The sequence below is a fragment of the Coffea arabica genome, chromosome 9e (assembly GCF_036785885.1).
Source record: "Coffea arabica cultivar ET-39 chromosome 9e, Coffea Arabica ET-39 HiFi, whole genome shotgun sequence".
Classification (NCBI taxonomy): domain Eukaryota; kingdom Viridiplantae; phylum Streptophyta; class Magnoliopsida; order Gentianales; family Rubiaceae; genus Coffea; species Coffea arabica.
The window spans coordinates 2,323,186-2,345,630 of NC_092327.1; the positions used below are offsets into that span (position 1 = coordinate 2,323,186).

A 22,445-nucleotide genomic window follows, 5' to 3' on the forward strand; every position below is an offset into this window, starting at 1 on the left:
ACACTTGTTACTGCTCTTGTTTAACCAAGGATTCATTTCCAGAAATACCAAAATCACATTCTCATGATAATAATGGGTTAAAACAGATTAGTTTGTCCTAATCTCTTGGTAAATACTAAATCTGTTCTTATTCACACATGAAATGCAGATTTCATCCACTTGAACGTATTTCTATTCTCATGAATATACAACTCAAGTTCTACTTGTGTCATTCCATTATTTTTACCATTTCTCAATGAATAAAAATAACTATAAACCTGCTATTGGTGATCAAGCAACAACAAGTAATCCAACATACACAAGTAGATAAGTTAATACAAGACATAACAAGAATGAATAACAATCACTTCATATCATTTGGCCATAAGCTTCATCTACTCCCTAGATAAAGAAAATTAGCTACTCATGAATGATAAAACACTCATAACTTCATTAATGTAAATCATCATGAATTACAAATACAAACAGAGTAAAGAAAGTCTTAGCCAAGATATGGTGAAGCCTTCCAAAAATCTCCTTTGTCTTGAACTTAGATGATTACAAGATGAAATCCCAATTGCCCCTTGCAAGTCCTAGGTAGAGAGAATATGTTTTTCTGTAAGAAGCTAAGCTACGAATGGATCCCAGACCTCTCCCCATATTTCTGCATAAAAGGTGGTAGAAATTCCATTCCTCTCACTTCATAATTTCCTCCACTCAGATTTTGTAAAAAGAAGTCAAAGATATGATGTTTCCTTTTGTCCACACTCATTTGGTCTTCTCTTTTATTGCAGAAGCATGTGCACCGAATTCCCTTGCATCTTATAGCTGGAAAGTGGTATGAACACAAGAGAATTGACTGAGTCAAATTGCAGAATTTCGGCTATAAAACGCGCCTACACAAAACGCGGCATAACTCGCGTTTTGTCTACTCGCGTTTTCACTCTGGCCTTATTTCAACTGCAATTTTCTCCATGATGCAGGCCGAACTAGCTTTTGTGCAAAACACAAAAGTTGTAGCCCTTTGAGTTAGCTTTCCAATGCTTCAAGAATCATCCAAATCGGAGCTTTGTACCCTGAGATATGATCGAAATACTGTTACCTGTTCAAACCTCTGTTTTAACTTCCGACCACAGAATGCAGCTTCTGTATTCCAACGTTTTTCCCATGAAGATGGCAGAAATGGATTTCGATGTCTTCATACTAATTGTAGGTCTCTTTCTTAGCTTTAAAATGGTATAAAGATCACCTCAATCCGATAAGTGTAGCTCCAGATATGGTCAAAATACTGAAGAGTGTCAAAACTGACTTGAAGTGCAATTCTTCATTTGAACGTTTTTCACTTCATTTTTCTTTTCACCACTTAATTTCATCACCAAATCTCTATTTTTCACCTCATTTGCCATCCTTTGGTGATTGAGTCATCATTCCTGCATAAAAATGAAGGTTTTACCATTAAAATCACTAAAAATGCAATATTATCCACTTTTACCAAAAATATATAATTTTACCAAAAACCTCTTTATTTTATTTATAAAACTAAATAATCAACTCAAAATTAACTAATAAAATGCACTTAAAAATACGTAAAATAAACTCTTATCAAATACCCCCACACTTAAATCATTGCTTGTCCTCAAGCAATATAAAATTCTAACCATCAATGATCCAAAAAAATTGAAAATAAACATATGTAGTATTTCAACTCCATTTCCTTGAATCAAGGTAAATAACCCTTATGTGATCTTTCCATTAAGTTCAAGTACTCATAATATCAAGCAAAGAAGAGCCAAGTATACCATAATTTTACCAATTCAACTCAACTTCTTATTTTTATCCAATTTCGCAAGCAAGCAACTCCTATAGTCAATAAAAATGCTAACTAATCTCATGATCAACTTCTTATTTTTCTTAAAGAGGGATTTAATTAATTTTTATTTATTTATTTATTTTTTTTATATATTTAAGGGTTAAATATTACTTAAATTGTGAAAAATGCCTTTTGACGCGAAGATCAACATTTTTAGATGCAGATCCCCGGTTACTCAACATTTCACATACTCAAGTTGCTTTGCATACTCTTAATTCAAGTACCTTTTTACGCGAATGTCGACATTTGTAGATGCCAACCCCCGGTTACTCGGTATGAGAATCATTGGAGTCGAACAACCCCTTTTTTTTTTTTTTTTTTCAATATATATATATATAATAAAATTCCCTCTAAGAGTAATCATGAGAAGAGTATGACACTTATTAACCATATTAATTTCTTATCTTATAAAATTAGATAAAAAGAAGAATTTTCATCAAATATACAAAATGTAGGCATAATTTTCTCCATTTTACTAGATATACTTTCCTATAGATGTAAAAATTATAATCACATAAAAATCATTTCCAAATTTCATGAGAAAAGAAGTATCAAAACCGCATATATTTATTTTAAAAGGATAAGTGACAACATTTTATTTATTTATTATAGTTAATAACATATATGTGTATAAGGTTTTGGAAAAATTTTGACAGAATCTCCCCTTAAAAGTGGACTAAAACTCCCTGCCAGCAACCACAAGAAACACCATTTAAGCACAAGAATTATATCAAACACAACTAAAACCACAAGTATCACACATATTTCTCCCCCCACACTTAAATTACACATTGTCCTCAATGTGTAGGGAAGAAATGAAACAAAAGAAGAAAAGAAAAGAAAGAAGTACTCCCCAAGTCAATGGCTGAGATCCTTATCAGCCACTAATCACGAACCACTGTCAAAATACAAGTACCTACCACATAGAAAACAGAAAAATAAAATGAAGTTAAACATCTTAAGTTCCACAAGTTAAGATAATTAGGCAAGCAAGTTCATCAACTAAAGATAGCTTCTGCAGTGTGCCAAGTCAGTCATCCCCCTCAGCATCATCGTCATCCTGTGCATCACGATTGGGCGGTGGATGAATGCCCAAATGATCTTCAATTCGGCTTAGACGATTCCTAACGTCAGCGAACTGGAATGCAAAGTCCTCCATATGATCAAAAAGTCGCTGCCAATTAGTTTGTGGTGGAGGAGGAGGTGGTGCTGCAGTAGAAGGTCCAGCTTCATCCCGACCATGTCTAGCCTTTTGTCTCCGCTCCTGAACAGGGCGTGGAATGTCTCCCGTGCCAATACCAAGGCGGCGAAGAGTAGTGATAGTCATCTCAGCACGTGGTGGAACATACTCCCGCCGCATGCCTTCCAAGGGAACCTCAAAACGGGGAAAGATTAAAGTCAGTAGACGAGGAAATGATAGTTTGAAGGAAGTTGTCTTACGCCTCGCCGTAGACCTAATGTGGCTGATGATGATGTTAGGCAATGAAATCCGAGCATATGGAGATGTCCGGTTATGGAACATGTAATCCAAGAAGTAGATATCGCTCTTGCGGACCTCCGTGTGCCCCGTCTTCTTTGGGATGACATTGTGAGCCATCATGTAAATGATAAGACGATGACGAGGTTCGAATACATTCGCCAATATAGTCTCCTTTCTGGTAGAGCGAAAAGGTTGGTACTCGAGACCAAACCTAGCCATGGCCAATGAGGGATCCCACCTCCTATTCGGGGGAACAAACTCCTTCTTCAAATCTACTGGACGTCCGTCATCCATACACCCCAAAATAGCAGCCAAATCTTGCCGTGACAAGGTGATTCGTCTTCCACGCACCCAGGACTCAACTATTTCTCCACTATGGCGCGCCTTACTTTCAATGTTGGCGTAAAACTCGCGCACCAAGTCTGGGTAGTAATGGTTTGGAAGGGTGAGAATCGGAGCCCATCCTAGCTGAGCAAAAGCCTCTGAGATGTTGTACATCATCTCAACTGGTGGACTGACGTGCATCTCAAACAAAAACTCCAAATTAGCACGCGCCTCATGCCACTCCTGATTCCTGCGAGTGTTGAACCTAGCACTGTCAAATACCGATTTTTCCGCTCCACGGGAGGTGCCCTCACCAGGTCGACGGTTAATTGGCGGAGGAGAAGGTGAATTCTCCTCTTCAGTCACCTCCATCTCTTCATTAACCTCCCTCTCCTCACTGCTAGAGGACGAGGTTATCACACGTCTTCCCCTTGGCATAGTACCTATTAGAAAATATTGCAATTAACCACATGTAATTGGACACAATTAAAAATTTAGCCATGAATATCCTAAAATGATCCAAATAATCTCCAATTTATTCCTTCAAGTGATAACACGTCCAATAACTAATATATAAGACCAAATAAGCAGAACCAAAATTTATGCCCAAAAATTACTCAAAATCACCAATTGAAACAAGATATGCAATAATTATAACCCAATCGGTGAAATTAGCAACAATTATGATTATAACTATTGAGAATTTCAATAATAATATGCTTTTAGCTATAATCATGTTTAGGCAAAAATTAAACTAATTAACTCACCAAATCAACCAAATTACTCACTATACACAATGCACATGCTTAAACATCATCAACTAACCATTTTTAACCATAATTTAACATCACCAATGGCTCAAAAACATCCTAGTTCCTTTTTCCAATTTCATCTAAATATAGCAATTGTGAATTTTAAAGTACTTGAAAACCAATAAATTGCTACATTTAAACATTTAAACATGCTTAAACAATCATAATAATCATGAATAAAATCAAAAATAGCCATGAACCTCATCAAATTTTCGAAATTAAAAGATGTCAGATAGCTCAGGATAAAAAATATGAACTTCTAAAATCAAAAGATTTGATGAAGAAACTTACCTCAATCACGTAGAAGGATGTTTGGTGATGCTAAAAATGCAAAAAACCCTATGAAACAACCTCCAATTGACCTCCAATTGAAGAAATTAGAGTTTAAGAACCCTAACCTTCAATCCCTCAAAAACCTGATTTTAGGTGTTTTTCTTGGATTTTAATCGGTTAAAAAGGTTATATGAAGCTCAAAAGGTGTTGGGGTGATGATTTCTAGCAAGATTATGGAGTATAAATGAAAATTTGTGAGTTGGGTAGAAGGAAGAGGGAAAAACGCGGCTGGAAAAATTGGAGAAGTGAAGAAGAAAGGCTGAAATCGCGTTTCTGAAGGCTATATTCAGACACATAAAACGCGACTAAAAACGCGCCTTCAACTCGCGTTTTTGAAGTCGCGTTTCCTGCACAAATCTTGCAGGAATGAAAACGCGACTGTGTTGGAAAACGCGACTTTGAGTCGCGTTTCAGAAGTCGCGTTTTTGAGTCTTGATCCAGGCTTGAAAACGCGACTTCCATTAAAACGCGACTTTAGGTCGCGTTTTGAAGGCGCGTTTTCTTTTCTGCAGGTGCAGAATTGAAAACGCGATTCTGAGAAACGCGACTTGTAGTCGCGTTTTCGAAAACGCGTTTTCTGCTTCGATTTTTAGCAGAATTTCAACTTTTGAAAAATTACAAAAGGTACCCCAATGACTCAAAATGCATCATAGATCATTTGTTTGCCAATTTTAATGGCTGGAACAAATGTAAAACATTAAAAACATGCATTTTACCCCTTTATAATGAATCAAAAACACCTTTAACGCAAATCGAGGGGTTGAGTTGTTTGATCAAAGTTCGCCTTTTTTGTACTCAATTGGTCATCCTTGCCTTCAATTGCCAACCCTACATTACAAAAACAACAATTTAGCTAAAACATTGATTCAAACCACAAAATCACACCAAGTTAACAAATATAACCTAAATATTGGGTTGCCTCCCAATTAGCGCTTTTGTTTATAGTCGTTGGCTCGACTCACACATTCAGTTTCTTAAATTGAAGAAGAGTCGCCCAAAAGACATATGAGTCCTTTGGGTACGATTTCACCTGCCAAGTAAGGTTTCAATCGTTGTCCATTGACCTTAAACCTTTCATTTCTTGAATTTGCCACTTCAACCGCTCCATAGGGAAATACTTGAGTGACTTCAAATGGTCCAGACCACCTTGACTTCAATTTTCCTGGAAATAACCTCAGGCGTGAATTGAATAAAAGCACTTTTTGCCCTACCTGAAATTGTTTAGGAATAATGTGCTTGTCATGCCAATATTTGATCTTTTCTTTGTAAATTTTGGCATTTTCATATGCATGTAACCGGTGTTCCTCCAATTCACTCAGCTCAAGTAATCTCCTTCCACCTGCAAGATTAAAATCTATATTAATTGCTTTAATAGCCCAATAAGCTTTATGTTCAATCTCTACAGGTAAGTGACAAGCTTTTCCATAGACTAAACGATACGGCGACATCCCTAAGGGAGTCTTAAATGCCGTTCGGTAAGCCCATAGTGTGTCATCTAGCTTTGTAGCCCAATCCTTGCGTGATTTATTCACAGTTTTCTCCAAAATGAGCTTTATCTCACGATTAGCTAGCTCCGCTTGTCCATTGGCTTGAGGATGGTACGGGAGTGATGTCTTGTGCCTACAACCATATTTAAACAATAAGGAATCCAGTTGTTTGTTACAAAAATGTTTTCCTTCATCACTTATTATGGCCTTAGGTATGCCAAATCTACAAAAAATGTTCTTTTTAAGGAATCGGAGTACAACCTTAGAGTCATTAGTAGGTGAAGCGATTGCTTCTACCCATTTAGAAACATAATCCACTGCTACTAAGATGTACTTATTATTAAAAGAGCTTGGAAATGGTCCCATAAAGTCTATACCCCATATATCAAATAATTCAACTTCTAAGAAGGTAGTTAGGGGCATTTCATTCTTTCGAGATATATTTCCAGTTCTTTGGCATGCATCACAACTTTTAACATATTCCCGAACATCTCGATACATAGTTGGCCAATAAAACCCTGATTGCCATACCTTTGCCACAGTTTTTGAGGTGCTAAAATGTCCACCTGTTTCAAGGTTATGACAATGATATAAAATATTATGTACCTCGTTTTCGGGAATACATCTACGTACCATACCATCGGCACAATGTTTATACAGCAATGGTTCCTCCCAAAAGTAACTTTTGACATCATGTAAGAATTTCTTCTTTTGATGGTAATTAATTCCCTTTGGAATCTCTCCACTTACCAAAAAATTAGCAATATCAGCATACCATGGAGAATTGATAATTGCTAGGACAAACTCATCCGGGAAATTCTCTTGAATAGGAACTTGATCCTTGACTGGAATATATTCTAGGCGTGATAGATGATCCGCTACTAGATTCTCTGTTCCCTTTTTGTCTTTTATTTCCACATCAAATTCCTGCAATAAAAGAATCCACCGAATTAGTCTTGGTTTTGCATCTTTTTTATGTAACAAATATTTAAGAGCCGCATGGTCCGTATATATAATAACTTTAGATCCTACTAGATAAGATCTAAATTTATCCAAAGCAAATATCACTGCCAATAGCTCTTTTTCTGTGGTTGCATAATTGAGTTGTGCTTCATTTAGCAACTTGCTAGCATAGTAAATGACGTGCAACCGTCCTTCTTTCTTTTGTCCCAAAACTGCTCCAACCGCATAATCACTTGCATCACACATCAATTCAAATGGTAGTGACCAATCAGGCGAAGTTATAATTGGGGCCGAAATCAATTCCTTCTTCAACCTTTCAAATGCAACCAAACAATTGTCATCAAATTGAAAAGGAGTATCTTTACATAATAAATCACATAATGGCTTTACTATTTTAGAAAAATCTTTAATAAAACGTCTATAAAAGCCAGCATGTCCTAAAAAACTCCTTATCCCCTTGACATTGCTTGGGGGTGGCAATTTTTCGATGACTTCTATTTTGGCTTGATCCACCTCAATTCCCTTGGAGGAAATCTTGTGTCCTAAAACAATTCCTTCTTTTACCATAAAATGACATTTCTCCCAATTCAGTACAAGATTTGTTTCCTCGCATCTCTGCAAAATCAATTCCAAATTATGAAGACACTGATCAAAAGATGAACCATACACAGAAAAATCATCCATAAATATCTCCATAATTTTCTCAATATAATCAGAAAAAATAGCCATCATGCATCGTTGAAAAGTTGCGGGAGCATTGCATAACCCAAATGGCATTCTTCTAAAGGCAAAAGTGCCATAAGGACATGTAAATGTGGTCTTCTCTTGATCCTCTGGAGCTATAGCTATTTGATTATATCCTGAAAAACCATCAAGAAAACAGTAAAATTCATATCCGGCTATTCGCTCCAATAATTGATCAAGAAATGGTAGGGGAAAATGATCTTTTCTTGTTACCGTATTTAACTTACGATAATCGATACACACTCTCCACCCTACCACAAGTCTAGATGGAATTAATTCTTCATTTTTACCCACGATTGTAGTTATTCCACCTTTCTTTGGTACCACATGAATTGGACTAATCCAAACACTATCGGAGATAGGAAAGACTATACCTGCATCAAGCCACTTAAGAATTTCATTTCTTACCACCTCTTTCATGTTTGGATTGATTCTTCTTTGTGTTTCCACCACTGGTTTGCAACCGTTCTCCAATAAAATTCGATGCATGCATATAGAAGGACTTATACCTTTAATGTCTGAAATTGTCCATCCAATTGCCTTCTTACGATTTCTTAGAACTCTTAACAACTTTGCACACTGTTCATCATCAAGGTCAGCACTAACAATTACAGGTAAAGTTTTATTTTCTCCAAGAAATTCATACCTTAGATGAGTCGGAAGTGGCTTGAACTCTAACTTTGGAGGTTCAATTTCTGAAGGTTGTGAAAACCCTTTTCCTTGGCCAAGACTTTCATACAAATTACCCCTTTTATAAGGTGCTTGAAAATCCAAGTACTTGGCCAATTCTTCAATTTCTTCACAAACATCTTCTTGCTTACCTAAACTCATTAAACAATACTCAAGAGGATCTAAGTCAAAGTTGACTTGACTCATCTCTTGGGTTAGTTTATCAATTGTGCCAATAGAATAAGCATGATCGGTAAAAGAAGGGTATTTTTCCATTTCATTCAAATTAAATTCTACCTCTTCTTCACCTACTTGAAACTTAAGCTTGCCATTTTTGACATCAATAATAGTACCTGCAGTAGCTAGAAATGGTCTACCTAGAATAATTGGCATAGATATATCTTCTTCCATATCTAATACCACAAAATCCACTGGAATGATAAATTTTTGAACTTTTATCAATACATTCTCCAACACTCCCAATGGATATCTAATAGACCGATCTGCTAGTTGCAAAGTAATATTAGTGCGTTTAAGCTCATGCAAACCCAATTGTCTAGCCACCGTTAAAGGTATTAATGATACACTAGCACCAAGATCACACAATGCCTTAGAAAAATCAACGTTACCTATGGTGCACGGTATAGAAAAACTCCCCGGATCCTTCAACTTTGGTGGTAGCTTATTTTGAATAATTGCACTACATTCCTCCGTTAATGCTATTGTTTCACAGTCTTCCAACTTTCTTTTTCTAGTCATGATTTCCTTGAGAAATTTCGCATAAGACGGAATCTGCAAAATAGCATCGGCAAAAGGAATGTTAATGTGCAATTGTTTGAAAAGTTTAACAAATTTTTCAAAATCTTTATCAAACTTATTTTGCTTTAATCTTTGTGGAAATGGAACCGCAGGAGGTATTGGAATGGTAGTGGAAGATGATGGTTGCTTTTCTCTTGGATTCTCCCGACTATTTTCCTCCACAATCGCCTCTTGGTTCCTCTGCTTTTCTTCTTGTTTTTCGTTCTCATCTTTCTCAACTTCCACCACTGGAGGATCTTCTAATTGTCTACCACTACGAAGAGTAATGGCTTGCACCTGCTCCTTAGGATTGACCTCTGTTTTGCTAGGTAATTCTCCTTGATTTCGATTATTCAAAGAACTAGCAATTTGACCAATTTGGACCTCTACATTCCTGTACATTGTAGTGAGTTGATCCAATCTCCCTTCTACTCGTTCAAATCTGTCCGAAGTCACCTTAGCAAGTTTTTCCACCGCGATCTCCCAACTTGGTTTAGTTTCAGCCTGTGGTTGCCTTGGTTGAAATCCCGGCGGATTGGTTGGCCTTTGTTGATTGCCTTGATCTTTCCATCCAAAGTTTGGATGATTTCTCCACCCCGGATTGTAAGTATTCGAGTAGGGATTATTTGGAGCATTTCGGTTGTAATTATTGACAAATTGTACCTGCTCAGAATCAACACACTCATTAATATCATGTTCACCTCCACAGAAAGAGCAACATGTTACATGTGCATTAGATGAACTTGTACCAACTCCACCTTGTCTACTTAGCAACTTCATCACATTATTCATTTGAGCACTCAGCATATTGAGAGTGTCCATTTCTATCATACCTGCGTGACGTCTTGTATTACCTCTCTCATTGGCCCATTGGTAGTTATTTGCTGCCATTTCTTCTATCAAATTATGAGCCTCTTGGGGTGATTTACCCATTAAAACTCCACCTGCGGCTGCATCAATAATAGTTTTAGTGGAGAAAGATAAACCATTATAAAAGGTTTGTATGATTAACCATTCCGGCAGTCCATGATGTGGACATTTTCGAAGCAAATCTCTAAACCTTTCCCATGCCTCATATAATGATTCTCCCTCCAATTGACTAAAACTAGTGATATCCATTCTAAGCTTAGCAGTCTTTCCTGGTGGAAAATACTTATTTAAGAATGCTCTTGATAAATCATCCCATCCGGTGAAAGTATTAGGAGCATGAGAGTGTAGCCAAAGTTTGGCCTTATCTCTCAATGAAAATGGGAACAATCTTAACCTTATAGCATCATCACTAACTCCATTCATTTTAATTGTATCACAAATTTCCAAGAATGTACCTAAGTGTGTATTAGGATCTTCTACAGCATTACCTCCAAATTGAGATTGTTGAACCATTTGGATAAGTGATGGTTTAATCTCAAAGTTGTTAGCATTTACCGTAGGCCTTGCTATGCTCGTTTGAGATCCTTGTGTTCCCGGTAGAGCAAAATCTCGTAGAACTCGCCTATTTGCTTCATTTTCAGCCATTTCTTCTTCAAATGGTAGTTCTATCAAAATTTCCTCTATCGGTTGCCAAATCTCTTGTTCCTCTTGCTGTTGTGTGTGCCTCCTTTGTCTACGTAGTGCCCTCTCAATTTCTGGATCGAAAGGTGCGACTTCTCGAGACTCCCGGTGCATACACTACAAACAGAAATAAGGGATATTATGCAACTTCAATGGTAAAAAAAAACTGATTATAATATAAGATTAAATATAATCAAAAAAATAAAGCTGTCTAAATTAATAAAGATGATTAGGCTCTAATATTGCCGCTCCCCGGCAACGGCGCCAAAAAACTTGACGGGTTTTTACTTTAAGTGCAAGTTTAATTCCGAATTTACACCCGTTGGACTGCAAGTATACAGGTCGCAATTGTAGTACGAGATGTGTATCGGGTCGATCCCACGAGGAGCAATTTAAAACAATTATTAGATACTAATTTACTCTATTATTTAGACTCACAATTAATTTGAGCAGAAACTTCAGATTTTAATTCAACTACAAAAATTCTTAAATAGATAAATGCAATATCTCAAGGGGAGTAGAATTCACTAAATATTAAGATCTAGGGATGTAGATTCCACTTATGACACAAAAGATCTAAAATGAATTAATTCAACACTTGTTACTGCTCTTGTTTAACCAAGGATTCATTTCCAGAAATACCAAAATCACATTCTCATGATAATAATGGGTTAAAACAGATTAGTTTGTCCTAATCTCTTGGTAAATACTAAATCTGTTCTTATTCACACATGAAATGCAGATTTCATCCACTTGAACGTATTTTTATTCTCATGAATATACAACTCAAGTTCTACTTGTGTCATTCCATTATTTTTACCATTTCTCAATGAATAAAAATAACTATAAACCTGCTATTGGTGATCAAGCAACAACAAGTAATCCAACATACACAAGTAGATAAGTTAATACAAGACATAACAAGAATGAATAACAATCACTTCATATCATTTGGCCATAAGCTTCATCTACTCCCTAGATAAAGAAAATTAGCTACTCATGAATGATAAAACACTCATAACTTCATTAATGTAAATCATCATGAATTACAAATACAAACAGAGTAAAGAAAGTCTTAGCCAAGATATGGTGAAGCCTTCCAAAAATCTCCTTTGTCTTGAACTTAGATGATTACAAGATGAAATCCCAATTGCCCCTTGCAAGTCCTAGGTAGAGAGAATATGTTTTTCTGTAAGAAGCTAAGCTACGAATGGATCCCAGACCTCTCCCCATATTTCTGCATAAAAGGTGGTAGAAATTCCATTCCTCTCACTTCATAATTTCCTCCACTCAGATTTTGTAAAAAGAAGTCAAAGATATGATGTTTCCTTTTGTCCACACTCATTTGGTCTTCTCTTTTATTGCAGAAGCATGTGCACCGAATTCCCTTGCATCTTATAGCTGGAAAGTGGTATGAACACAAGAGAATTGACTGAGTCAAATTGCAGAATTTCGGCTATAAAACGCGCCTACACAAAACGCGGCATAACTCGCGTTTTGTCTACTCGCGTTTTCACTCTGGCCTTATTTCAACTGCAATTTTCTCCATGATGCAGGCCGAACTAGCTTTTGTGCAAAACACAAAAGTTGTAGCCCTTTGAGTTAGCTTTCCAATGCTTCAAGAATCATCCAAATCGGAGCTTTGTACCCTGAGATATGATCGAAATACTGTCACCTGTTCAAACCTCTGTTTTAACTTCCGACCACAGAATGCAGCTTCTGTATTCCAACGTTTTTCCCATGAAGATGGCAGAAATGGATTTCGATGTCTTCATACTAATTGTAGGTCTCTTTCTTAGCTTTAAAATGGTATAAAGATCATCTCAATCCGATAAGTGTAGCTCCAGATATGGTCAAAATACTGAAGAGTGTCAAAACTGACTTGAAGTGCAATTCTTCATTTGAACGTTTTTCACTTCATTTTTCTTTTCACCACTTAATTTCATCACCAAATCTCTATTTTTCACCTCATTTGCCATCCTTTGGTGATTGAGTCATCATTCCTGCATAAAAATGAAGGTTTTACCATTAAAATCACTAAAAATGCAATATTATCCACTTTTACCAAAAATATATAATTTTACCAAAAACCTCTTTATTTTATTTATAAAACTAAATAATCAACTCAAAATTAACTAATAAAATGCACTTAAAAATACGTAAAATAAACTCTTATCAGACATCAGCCTTGAGGGTGACGGGTCCAAAGCAATTGCAAAGCAAATTGTTGGAGGCGAACATCATCACATTGCCGACACCACTGAACTTAACAATATTTATGTCGAGTTGCGTGGGGATGGGCCTGAAAAATCCACATCAAATACAGCTCATGAAGTTGTTTTGCCAACTAATGCAGGAAACTTATCTCCACGAATGGTTGTCCCACGTGACAAGTCCCTGGATTCATCAGTACATCCTTTAAATATTGACCAATCTGTAGCCGTTGAGAGGAATTGCCGACAAGCGAGGGGTAAAGGTGTGCGGGTTAATGTGCCAACCGACAGACAGTTAAGGTCAACAACATCACACCAAAACTCATTCTAGGTTCTTTCTCATGATTAGTGGAATATTTTGGAATATTAGAGGTGTATCTAAAGCCCCTAATCTAAGAAGATTGATTAAATTAGTACGTATTCACCACGTTTAGTTTGGAACTATGGTGCAACTTATTAAATGATAAGTCAATATCTCTTCCTTGGTGTATTGGGGGGAACTTTAATGTTATTTTAGCACCTCATGAAAAAAGTGGTGGCCGTCCATTTGCTATAGCAGAGGGGTTGGATTTCATGTCTTTCATGGAGGAGGCTGGGGTTTTTGATATAGGCTTCTCAGGAGCTAGCTTCACCTGGTCGAATAATAAGAGAGGTAGAGCCAGGGTTTCAAAGAGGTTGGATGGGTTTCTAATTAATGGGGAGTGCTTGGATATTTCAGATAAAATTTCTGTGATTCACCTGGCAAGACATCCTTCGGATCATTCACCGTTGAAAATTTCTTTTGCGGCCCAATCAAATAATAAGCCGCGGCCTTTCCAATTTTTGAATCTCTGGACCACCAAACCCGAACTCTTGCAGGTTATTCATCAGGCTTAGAATCAAGATGTGGTTGGTTCTCCTTTGCGTATTTTGTGTTCTAAATTATTGGCAACGAGGAGGGCTATTCAAACTTGGAATAAACATCACTTTGGGAATATATTTGATGCTGTGCGATCTGCGGAAATGGCAGTTCAACGGGCAGAGCAAGCTGTGGATCAAGATGACTCAGAGGAATTTCATGTTCAGCTTAGCAAGGCTCAGGCGGAACTACGGCATGCACTGTCAATTGAAGAGCAATTCTGGAGCCAAAAGGCCAGAATAAAATGGCTTACACAAGGAGATCGTAACTCAAGGTACTTTCATGTGGTCATTAGGCAGAGACGAGCTCAAGGAATGATACACCGCATCAAAAAAACCTAACGGTGTTTGGGTGGACACAAATGCTGATATAGCAGATGAGGCAATAACATATTTCTCAGATCTTTTCACGGGCTCTTTGGAATCTTCTTCTGATATGCTGAATCTAATTCCGCCTATTATCTCAGAAGACGACAATGACAAATTGGAGGAATTCCCTTCAATTGAGAGGGTCTATCGAGTTGTGAGGTCAATGGATGGAGACAGTGCTGCGAGCCTAGATAGATTCACTGGAAAATTTTTTACATTTGCATAGGAAGTGGTCGCCCAAGATGTCTATAATGCAATACTCAGTTTTTTCTGTGGGGCAGAGTTACCTCGATTCATCACCTCTACCTCTATTGTGCTAATTCCCAAAATGTCAAATCCTCAGGAATTTTCACAATTTAGGCCAATCAGTCTGTGTAATTTCTTTAACAAGTTGATATCTCGGATCTTAGCAGACAGAGTGGCTTATGTATTGCCAAAAATTATTTCCCCCCAGCAGAGTGGCTTTGTAAAGGGTCGTAATATAACAGAAAACTTTCTGCTAGCTCAGGAGATAATATCGGGTATTGGAAAAAAGAGGAGAGGTGATAATGTGGTAATGAAGCTAGACATGTCTAAGGCATATGATCGAGTGGCATGGGATCATATTATTGGTGTTCTGAGGAGATTTGACTTCGGGGAAAGATTCATTGATCTTGTTTGGAGATTGATCTCTAATGTCTGGTTTTCGGTAATTATAAATGGGTCATCATATGGTTTCTTTAAGTCTTCGTAAGGACTTCGTTAGGGTGACCCATTATCGCCTGTTTTATTCATTATTGGGGCTGAGGTTTTATCTAGAGGTTTAAATAACCTCGTCATGCAATCGGGTTTTGTGGGTTTCAAAATTCCATACGCATGTCCTTCTATAACACATTTGGCATTTGCGGACATTTGGCATTTGCGGATGATGTCCTCATATTTGCAAACGGATCTTCATATTCTTTAAAGACTATCATGCAGGTGATACAGTTGTATCGAAGGTGTTCGGGGCAGATGATAAATGTGCAAAAAAGCTGTTATTTGGTTCATCCATCATTGTCACCGGCGAGACGATAGGTTATTGAACGTATCACTGGTTTTACCTGGCATTCTTTTCCAATACGTTATCTAGGATTCCCTCTTTACTTCGGAAGGTGTAAATCATCATATTTTGGGGAAGTGTGTCAGTCTATTCTAGAGAGGATTATGTCATGGAAATCAAGGATGCTATCATTTGGAGGCAAGATAGTTCTAATCAAACATGTATTAGCATCGATGCCAGTGCATCTGCTATCAGCGGCGATTATCCCGGCAAAGGTATTTAGAACTATAGAAAATGCCTTCTCGAATTTCCTATTGGGATCATCACCCGAGGATACCAAGTTTCACTGGATACATTGGTTTCAAATGAGCTATCCAGTAAAGGAAGGAGGAGTCGGATTTCGAAGGTTAAAGGATGTTTATACAGCCTTTTCATTCAAGTTGTGGTGGAACTTCAGAAAGGGATCGTCGTTATTATGAAAGCAAAATATTGTAGACGACTACATCCCTATTAGGTAGAAATCAGAACAATGGACTCAGCACTTTGGAGAAGGATGGTGAATGTGAGTCGACAAGTGGAACTTTTTATGTTATGGGTTGCTAAAGACGGAGCATGTCATTTTTGGTATGACAATTAGTTGGGGGGTGGTGCGCTGTTCTTACGAACTACGGTACTCCCAAACTTGTCGTTTGGCAATTTCATCACTAATGGCCAATGGGATGCGAATCGGTTATATCAATATCTGCCACGCGAAATGGTTAACTCCATTTTGAACCACCCGCTCCCGGAAGAGAGGGGCGAAGCTGAAGTCATATGGATGCCCATAACTTCTGGAAATTTCTCTGTAGCTTCAGCTTTTCGAGAAATTAGGCAAGCTCGAAACACATCAATGGTGTTTGATAGAATCTGGCATCCCCGTCTTCCTTTGAAAGCCTCATTCTTCATGTTGTGATTGTTGCTGGGTAGGTTGCCGATACCGGATAGGTTACGAAACTTTGGTTTTCATTTACCCTCAAAGTGTTTTTGCTGCCAATTAGCCTTTGAAGAGTCAATCGAACATTTATTCTCCAATGGCAATATAGCATTAACAGTTTGGAATTATTTGGGGCTTCATGTGGACTCCAAGTATCAGGGTCATATTTGAGATCTCGCATAGTGGGTTGGTGGTTGAAATCATATGATTCTGATATAAGACGGTTTATTGGATGACTACTTCCTACTGTAGTATGTTGGCAAATTTGGAAGGCAAGAAATAAAGCAATGTTTGAGGATGTCCAGATGCGGTCGAATGTCATTTGTCAAGCCATTTTCTCGGAAATCCAATCCATTGTGGAGTCAATAATATCAAATACAGGACATAGGCATCAAAGTGCCTCAAAATACAGGGATACATGTAACAAAATACAAAAGGTCTCAAGGCGAGAATCACTCCTACTAAGTCTTTAGCAAAAGTCAAAAGGTCGGGAGATCACTAATGTAAGTGAACTGTACTAGTAAACCTCAACCATCCTTGACAAAAACTACCAAAGTAGACTAAATCACTAGCTAAGTGATTGGCGGAGCTAGCAGTCTCTGCTACTTCAGTAAGATCATTTTCACCTTCAGCACTAGGAGTTTCTACCTCATGTCCCTCGTCGAGTATCTTGTCATCCACCACTTATTACACCAAAATAACACACTCAGCCATCATCCCTTTAGTCCGGTCTCTAATTTCATGTACTGCCCTAACAAGTCGACGCTTAACCTCCCGAAACTGCTCACGAAGAGTCTAAGCCTTTTTCTGCTCCTCAAGTACATCCGTCTCCAGTTCATGAATTCTAGCAATTTGGACATCTACAGTCGCCCTCAGTCCTCGATTATCCTCTCAAACTACCCTAGTTTCCTTGGATAATTGCCTCCGATCATCGATTACTGCTAGTGAAGGGTATTTTACATACGTGCAAGCTAAAAAATACCGAATTACACCCGTTCACTGCAAGTATACAGATCAACTAGTAGTTTAGGGTATATATCGGGTCGATCCCACAGGGAAGAGTGAACAATTACCGGTATTACTAAAGTTTCTTTATTATTTAGACTATCAATGAATTATAACAAATTTAACCTACTGAAATTATACAAAATAACAAATAAAAACTCCTTAGGTTGTGGTATCCCTAACTACTCATGCAAGTGCTATATTTGGATCATTAATTACTACATCTAGGCTAGTTATGGTGTAATTTCCTTATGCATTTGAATCCTACTTTCGTAGTGAATCAATTATACTTATAACTAATCCATACCTATTCTCATGGTTATGAAATTAGCTACAAGTTCATTTCTTCAATGAAATTACATGAAATGAATCACTAAAAACCACATAGATGCACCTCTACTTTCGTGAGTGTACTCCCTATGTTTAGCACTTCTTGAACTAATGTTAAATCTCAATTTTCATTGCAGAAATAACACCTTAGATAATCACAATTAATGGTACCAGATTAATCATGATTTAAAGAGCTAAAGTGCTAAATAACTTGCTCAAATTATAGCAGTTAAATAGCCAAATGATAAACACTAACAATCATAGAAAGTTCAACCAAACCCAAGGCATAAACTTTAGAAACACATAATAGACATAAATTCCAGAACTTGCATAATAACCATAGTTAAGAATCCAATACAAAAGATAAAGAATTGGAGTAGAGATAACCCATGTCACTTGAGCTTCAACTTCTCCTTCTTCATCTCCATCTTCATCCTAATCTAGCTATTATACAAGAATGGATTAACTACACTTACTACACTATCCTACACTAAGGAAATGGAAGAACTACATTTCTGCACTCTTCAAGCTTCTCCCGTATGATTCTTAGACCTCAAATGTCTCTGCATATAAGCTGATGAAAAGTCCTTCCCTTACCAGTCAAAAATTTCTGCTATGATTCTCCAAATCTGAATTTGTTAAGGGAGTCAAAAATAATGGCTTTTGACTTGGAACCTTGGCTATATCTCTTCCTTATGTCTTCTGAAGCATGTGCAGCCTACGTTTTCTCTCCAACTCTAGCTGGAAAGTAGTGTGAAGATGAGAAAAATGGCTGAGCAAATTACAGAAATTCGGCTGCCAGACACGTTTTTACTTTTGACCTCACTTCAACTGCATTTTTCTCCATGATGAAGGCCGAACTGGCTTTTGTGCAAAACACAAAAGTTGTAGCCCTTTGAATTAGAGTTCCAATGCTTTAAGAATCATCTAATTTGGAGATCGGTGGACGGAGATATGGTCAAAATACCATAGACTGGTCAATTCTGGGCTTCAGCTTTCGACCATCCAGATAAGTTTCTGTGTTTCGACCTTTTGACCAAGAAAACGGCTGAATTGGACTTTGATGTATTCATACCAAATGTAGATATATCTCTTAGCTTCAAAATGGTACCAATATCACCTTGATCCGATCATTGTAGCTCCTGATATAGTCAAAATACGAAAATGTATCTGAGTTGTCAAAGCTGACTTTTCTTGATTTTTGTCCTCAAATTGCATTTCTTCTTTTACACTTCATATTTTATTTTTCCCACTTTAATCCATCTTCAATCATCCAAATATCTTCTCAATGCACTTCATTTGATGATTGAATCATTAAACCTACAAAATATGAAGTTTTTACCATAAAAATCCATAAAATGCAATGTTTAGCCACTTTAACATAAAATGTAGTTTTTTACCAAAACCTTAGTTATTTTAGTTATAATACTAAATAATCAAACCAAAATTAACAAATAAAACACACTAAAAATACGTAAAATAAACTCTTATCAAATACCCCCACGCTTGAACCATTGCTTGTCCTCAAGCAATAAGAAATACAAACCAACAATGATCAAAATTTGAAAATAAACATATGTAGCATTTCAACTTCATTTCCTCAAAACAAAGGAAATAACCATTATGCAATTATTCAATTAAGTTCAAGTACTCATAATATCAAGTAAAGGAGAGCCAATTATACCATCATTATAACAAATTCAAATCGATTTTTCATCCTTACCTGATTTCACAAGCAAGCAACTCATATGGTCAATAATAATGCTTCCTAAACCCATGATCATCTTCTTATTTAACTTAAAGAGGGATTTATTTATATAATATAGCTAAATATTACTTAAGTTGTAAAAGTATCTTTTTACGCGAGGATCGACATTTTTAGATGAAGATCACCGGTTACTCAACACTTCACATACTCAAGTTGCTTTGCATACTCTTAATTCAAGTACCGTTTTACGCGAAAGTCGACATTTTTAGATGAAGACACCCGGTTACTAAGTACAAGAATCATTGGAGTAGAACAAATCTTATTCTATTTTTGTCTTTTTCTTTTGTTTCTTCATTTTTTTTTCATTTTTTTAAAGTAAAGATAATAACATTCCCTCGAAAGCATAATCATGAGAAGAGTATTACAATTATTGACCATATTTATCACTTAACTTATAAAATCAAATAAAGCGAAGAAATTTCATCAAATATGCAAAAAAATATAGGCATAATTTTCTCCACTTTAAAAGATATACTTTCCTACAAATGCAAAAATTATAATCACATAATAGTCATTTTCAAGTTAAATGAGAAAAGAAGTGCTTAAACCACATATATTTATCTCAAATGTAGAAGGAATTTGAACTACTAATGGTATGGAACTTTGTTACCCATTTGGATGAAATTTAAAATTTAAAATTTTTGGGGCAAGTTTGCAATTTTGGACAAGATTTTAGAAAAATTTTGAATTTTAACACAAGTCCAATATTTGCAACTAATAATTCAATCACATACAATGTATATAATCTCAATTCTCCCCCCACACTTAACATACACATTGTCCTCAATGTGTAAAAAGGAAAATCAAGATAAAGAAAAATAATACTCCCCTATTGTTGTGATTGAATATGAAGCTTCAAGATATGTTGTTCGCCGGTCTTCATCACTTCATGAGTTCCATTGGATAACCATTAGTGATATAAACCTAAGAATGGAAAATGAGAAACCAAAGTGATAACAAAGGCTTAAAACATCAAAACGGCTATCCGTAACTTCAAGCCCTTGTTTTGGTGATGTACCTATAAAAAATACACAATAAGCAACTCAAGGTACAAGAAAATATATGAGGAAAAGAAGAAAAAGAGAACCAAGGAACCTGCATTTTTTTCTCAAAAAAAAAAAAAATGCTCAGAAAACGTGAGTAGAAACGCGCCTTTAACGCGCGTTTTTAAAGTCGCGTTTTATGCACAAATCTCGCAGAATTGAAAACGCGGTTACATATGAAAACGCGACTTTAAGTCGCGTTTATCTGTGTCGCGTTTTACAGTTTTGCTCAGGCGAGAAAACGCGACTTCCTTCAAAACGCGACTTTAAGTCGCGTTTTAAAGGCGCGTTTTCTGTTCTGCAGGCGCAGAATCGAAAACGCGATTCTTAGAAACGCGACTTGTTGTCGCGTTTTCTTGGAAAACACGTTTTCTGCTTCGATTTTTAGCAGAATTTTAACTTTTGCAAAATTACAAAAGGTACCCTAATTACTCAAAATGCATCATAGATCATTCCTTTGCTAAAATACTCAATATATGCACATGTAAAATGATCAAAATATGCATTTTAACCCCTTCTAACAAATCAAAAACAATAATTACTCAATTCGAGGGGTTGAGTTCCTTGATCAAATTTCGCCTTTTTCACCTCGTTTGGTCACTTTTGCTTTCATTTCCAATACCTACAAATGAAAAATAACAAAATAACTCAAACACATACTTTAAATATAAAATCACACCAAAATAAAATAAATAGGCAGAACATTGGGTTGCCTCCCAATAAGCGCTTCTTTAAAGTCAATAGCTTGACTATTGAACCTCATTTTTCAAGGAGGTTTAGTTAACGAATAATCCACCATTTTAGGCCGTGGTGGATCATTAAAAGGTGGCTTTATCGCGAAAGCCACATAATCTAATGATGTGAGAAATAGAAGTGACTTACCTATCCCAAGTGTTTCATAAATATTACCTTGAGTATGCACCACTTGAGAACTTACCAAATAAAATGCCATGAGAGTATCTTGGGCAGCAATACCCTTAGAACCTACACTCTCAATGCACTCCTCAAGAGGGGTGAAAAATGAGTCATTAAAACTCACCTCTTGAGGTTCAAAGTTAGTTCCAAAGATATTATCATGTGAAATAGACATTTGCTCATTGAAACACAATTGAGATTCATCATTTTCATCAAAATGCAATCCATTTTCACATACAACATTCCTACCATTCATGCTAGGATCATTTTGCAATTTATTAGAAGAAATAACCTCACACAATGCATTCAATTGCTCATTTATTCTGCCAAAGTGAGAAGTTAATTCATCTATTCTTTCCTCAATCCTATCAAAACGGTCAGAAGTCAGATTAGCTAATTTTTCTAAAGCTAACTCCCAAGATGGTTTAAAATCATTAGCTACTCTTTCTATTGCTAACTCCCAAGATGGTTTTGGTTCATATTGGACACATTCAGGTTGGTAATCGTAAAAATATGAAGAATTATTATAAGTACATTGATTATCCCAACCATAAGCAGGAGAATTGTTCCAACTAGCACTATATCGATCAAAACAAGGATTGTAATGCTCTAATTCATCATAATAACCCACATTTTGTGCTTGCATACATGTATTAGTAGCATGATAACCTTCACACAAGTCACAAATCACATGATAAGAATTAAAATCATTAACATTCCTCCCTTGCTCAATTTCATGCATAATTGTGTCCATCATAACATCAAATTTTGCCTTTAAGCACCTTAAACCATTTTCAAAAGACATACAATCAGTAAATTCTTGGTTACCTCTGTTGAAGGAGCTTTGCACTTGGTAACCATCCATTTCCAAACTTCCATTCCTCAAGCATTGTCCTCCAAA

General features: G+C 36.5%; 1 protein-coding gene and 1 non-coding gene across 2 annotated transcripts; one reads left to right on the forward strand and one right to left on the reverse strand.

Moving 5' to 3' along the window:
* Positions 1–5,772: 5,772 nt before the first annotated feature.
* Positions 5,773–10,528, reverse strand: LOC140014876 (uncharacterized). Its single transcript, XM_072066512.1, has 6 exons — positions 10,520–10,528; positions 9,568–10,122; positions 7,639–9,453; positions 7,036–7,182; positions 6,817–6,851; positions 5,773–6,418 (listed from the first exon to the last, which is right to left on the reverse strand). The coding sequence occupies exons 1-6, from the start codon at positions 10,526–10,528 to the stop codon at positions 5,773–5,775; spliced, it is 3,207 nt and encodes a 1,068-aa protein (XP_071922613.1).
* Positions 10,481–10,587, forward strand: LOC140014908 (small nucleolar RNA R71). Its single transcript, XR_011821655.1, has one exon. It is a non-coding gene; the product is annotated as a small nucleolar RNA R71 (small nucleolar RNA).
* Positions 10,588–22,445: the final 11,858 nt, after the last annotated feature.

Excerpts from the sequence above, each read along its gene's own strand:
- LOC140014876 (XM_072066512.1), bottom strand. Across the intron at positions 6,852-7,035 it reads CTGATATTGCTAATTTTTTG|GTGGACATTTTAGCACCTCA; the intron begins GTAAGTGGAGAG and ends ACCTTGAAACAG. Across the intron at positions 6,419-6,816 it reads CCTCAAAAACTGTGGCAAAG|GCACAAGACATCACTCCCGT; the intron begins GTATGGCAATCA and ends ATATGGTTGTAG.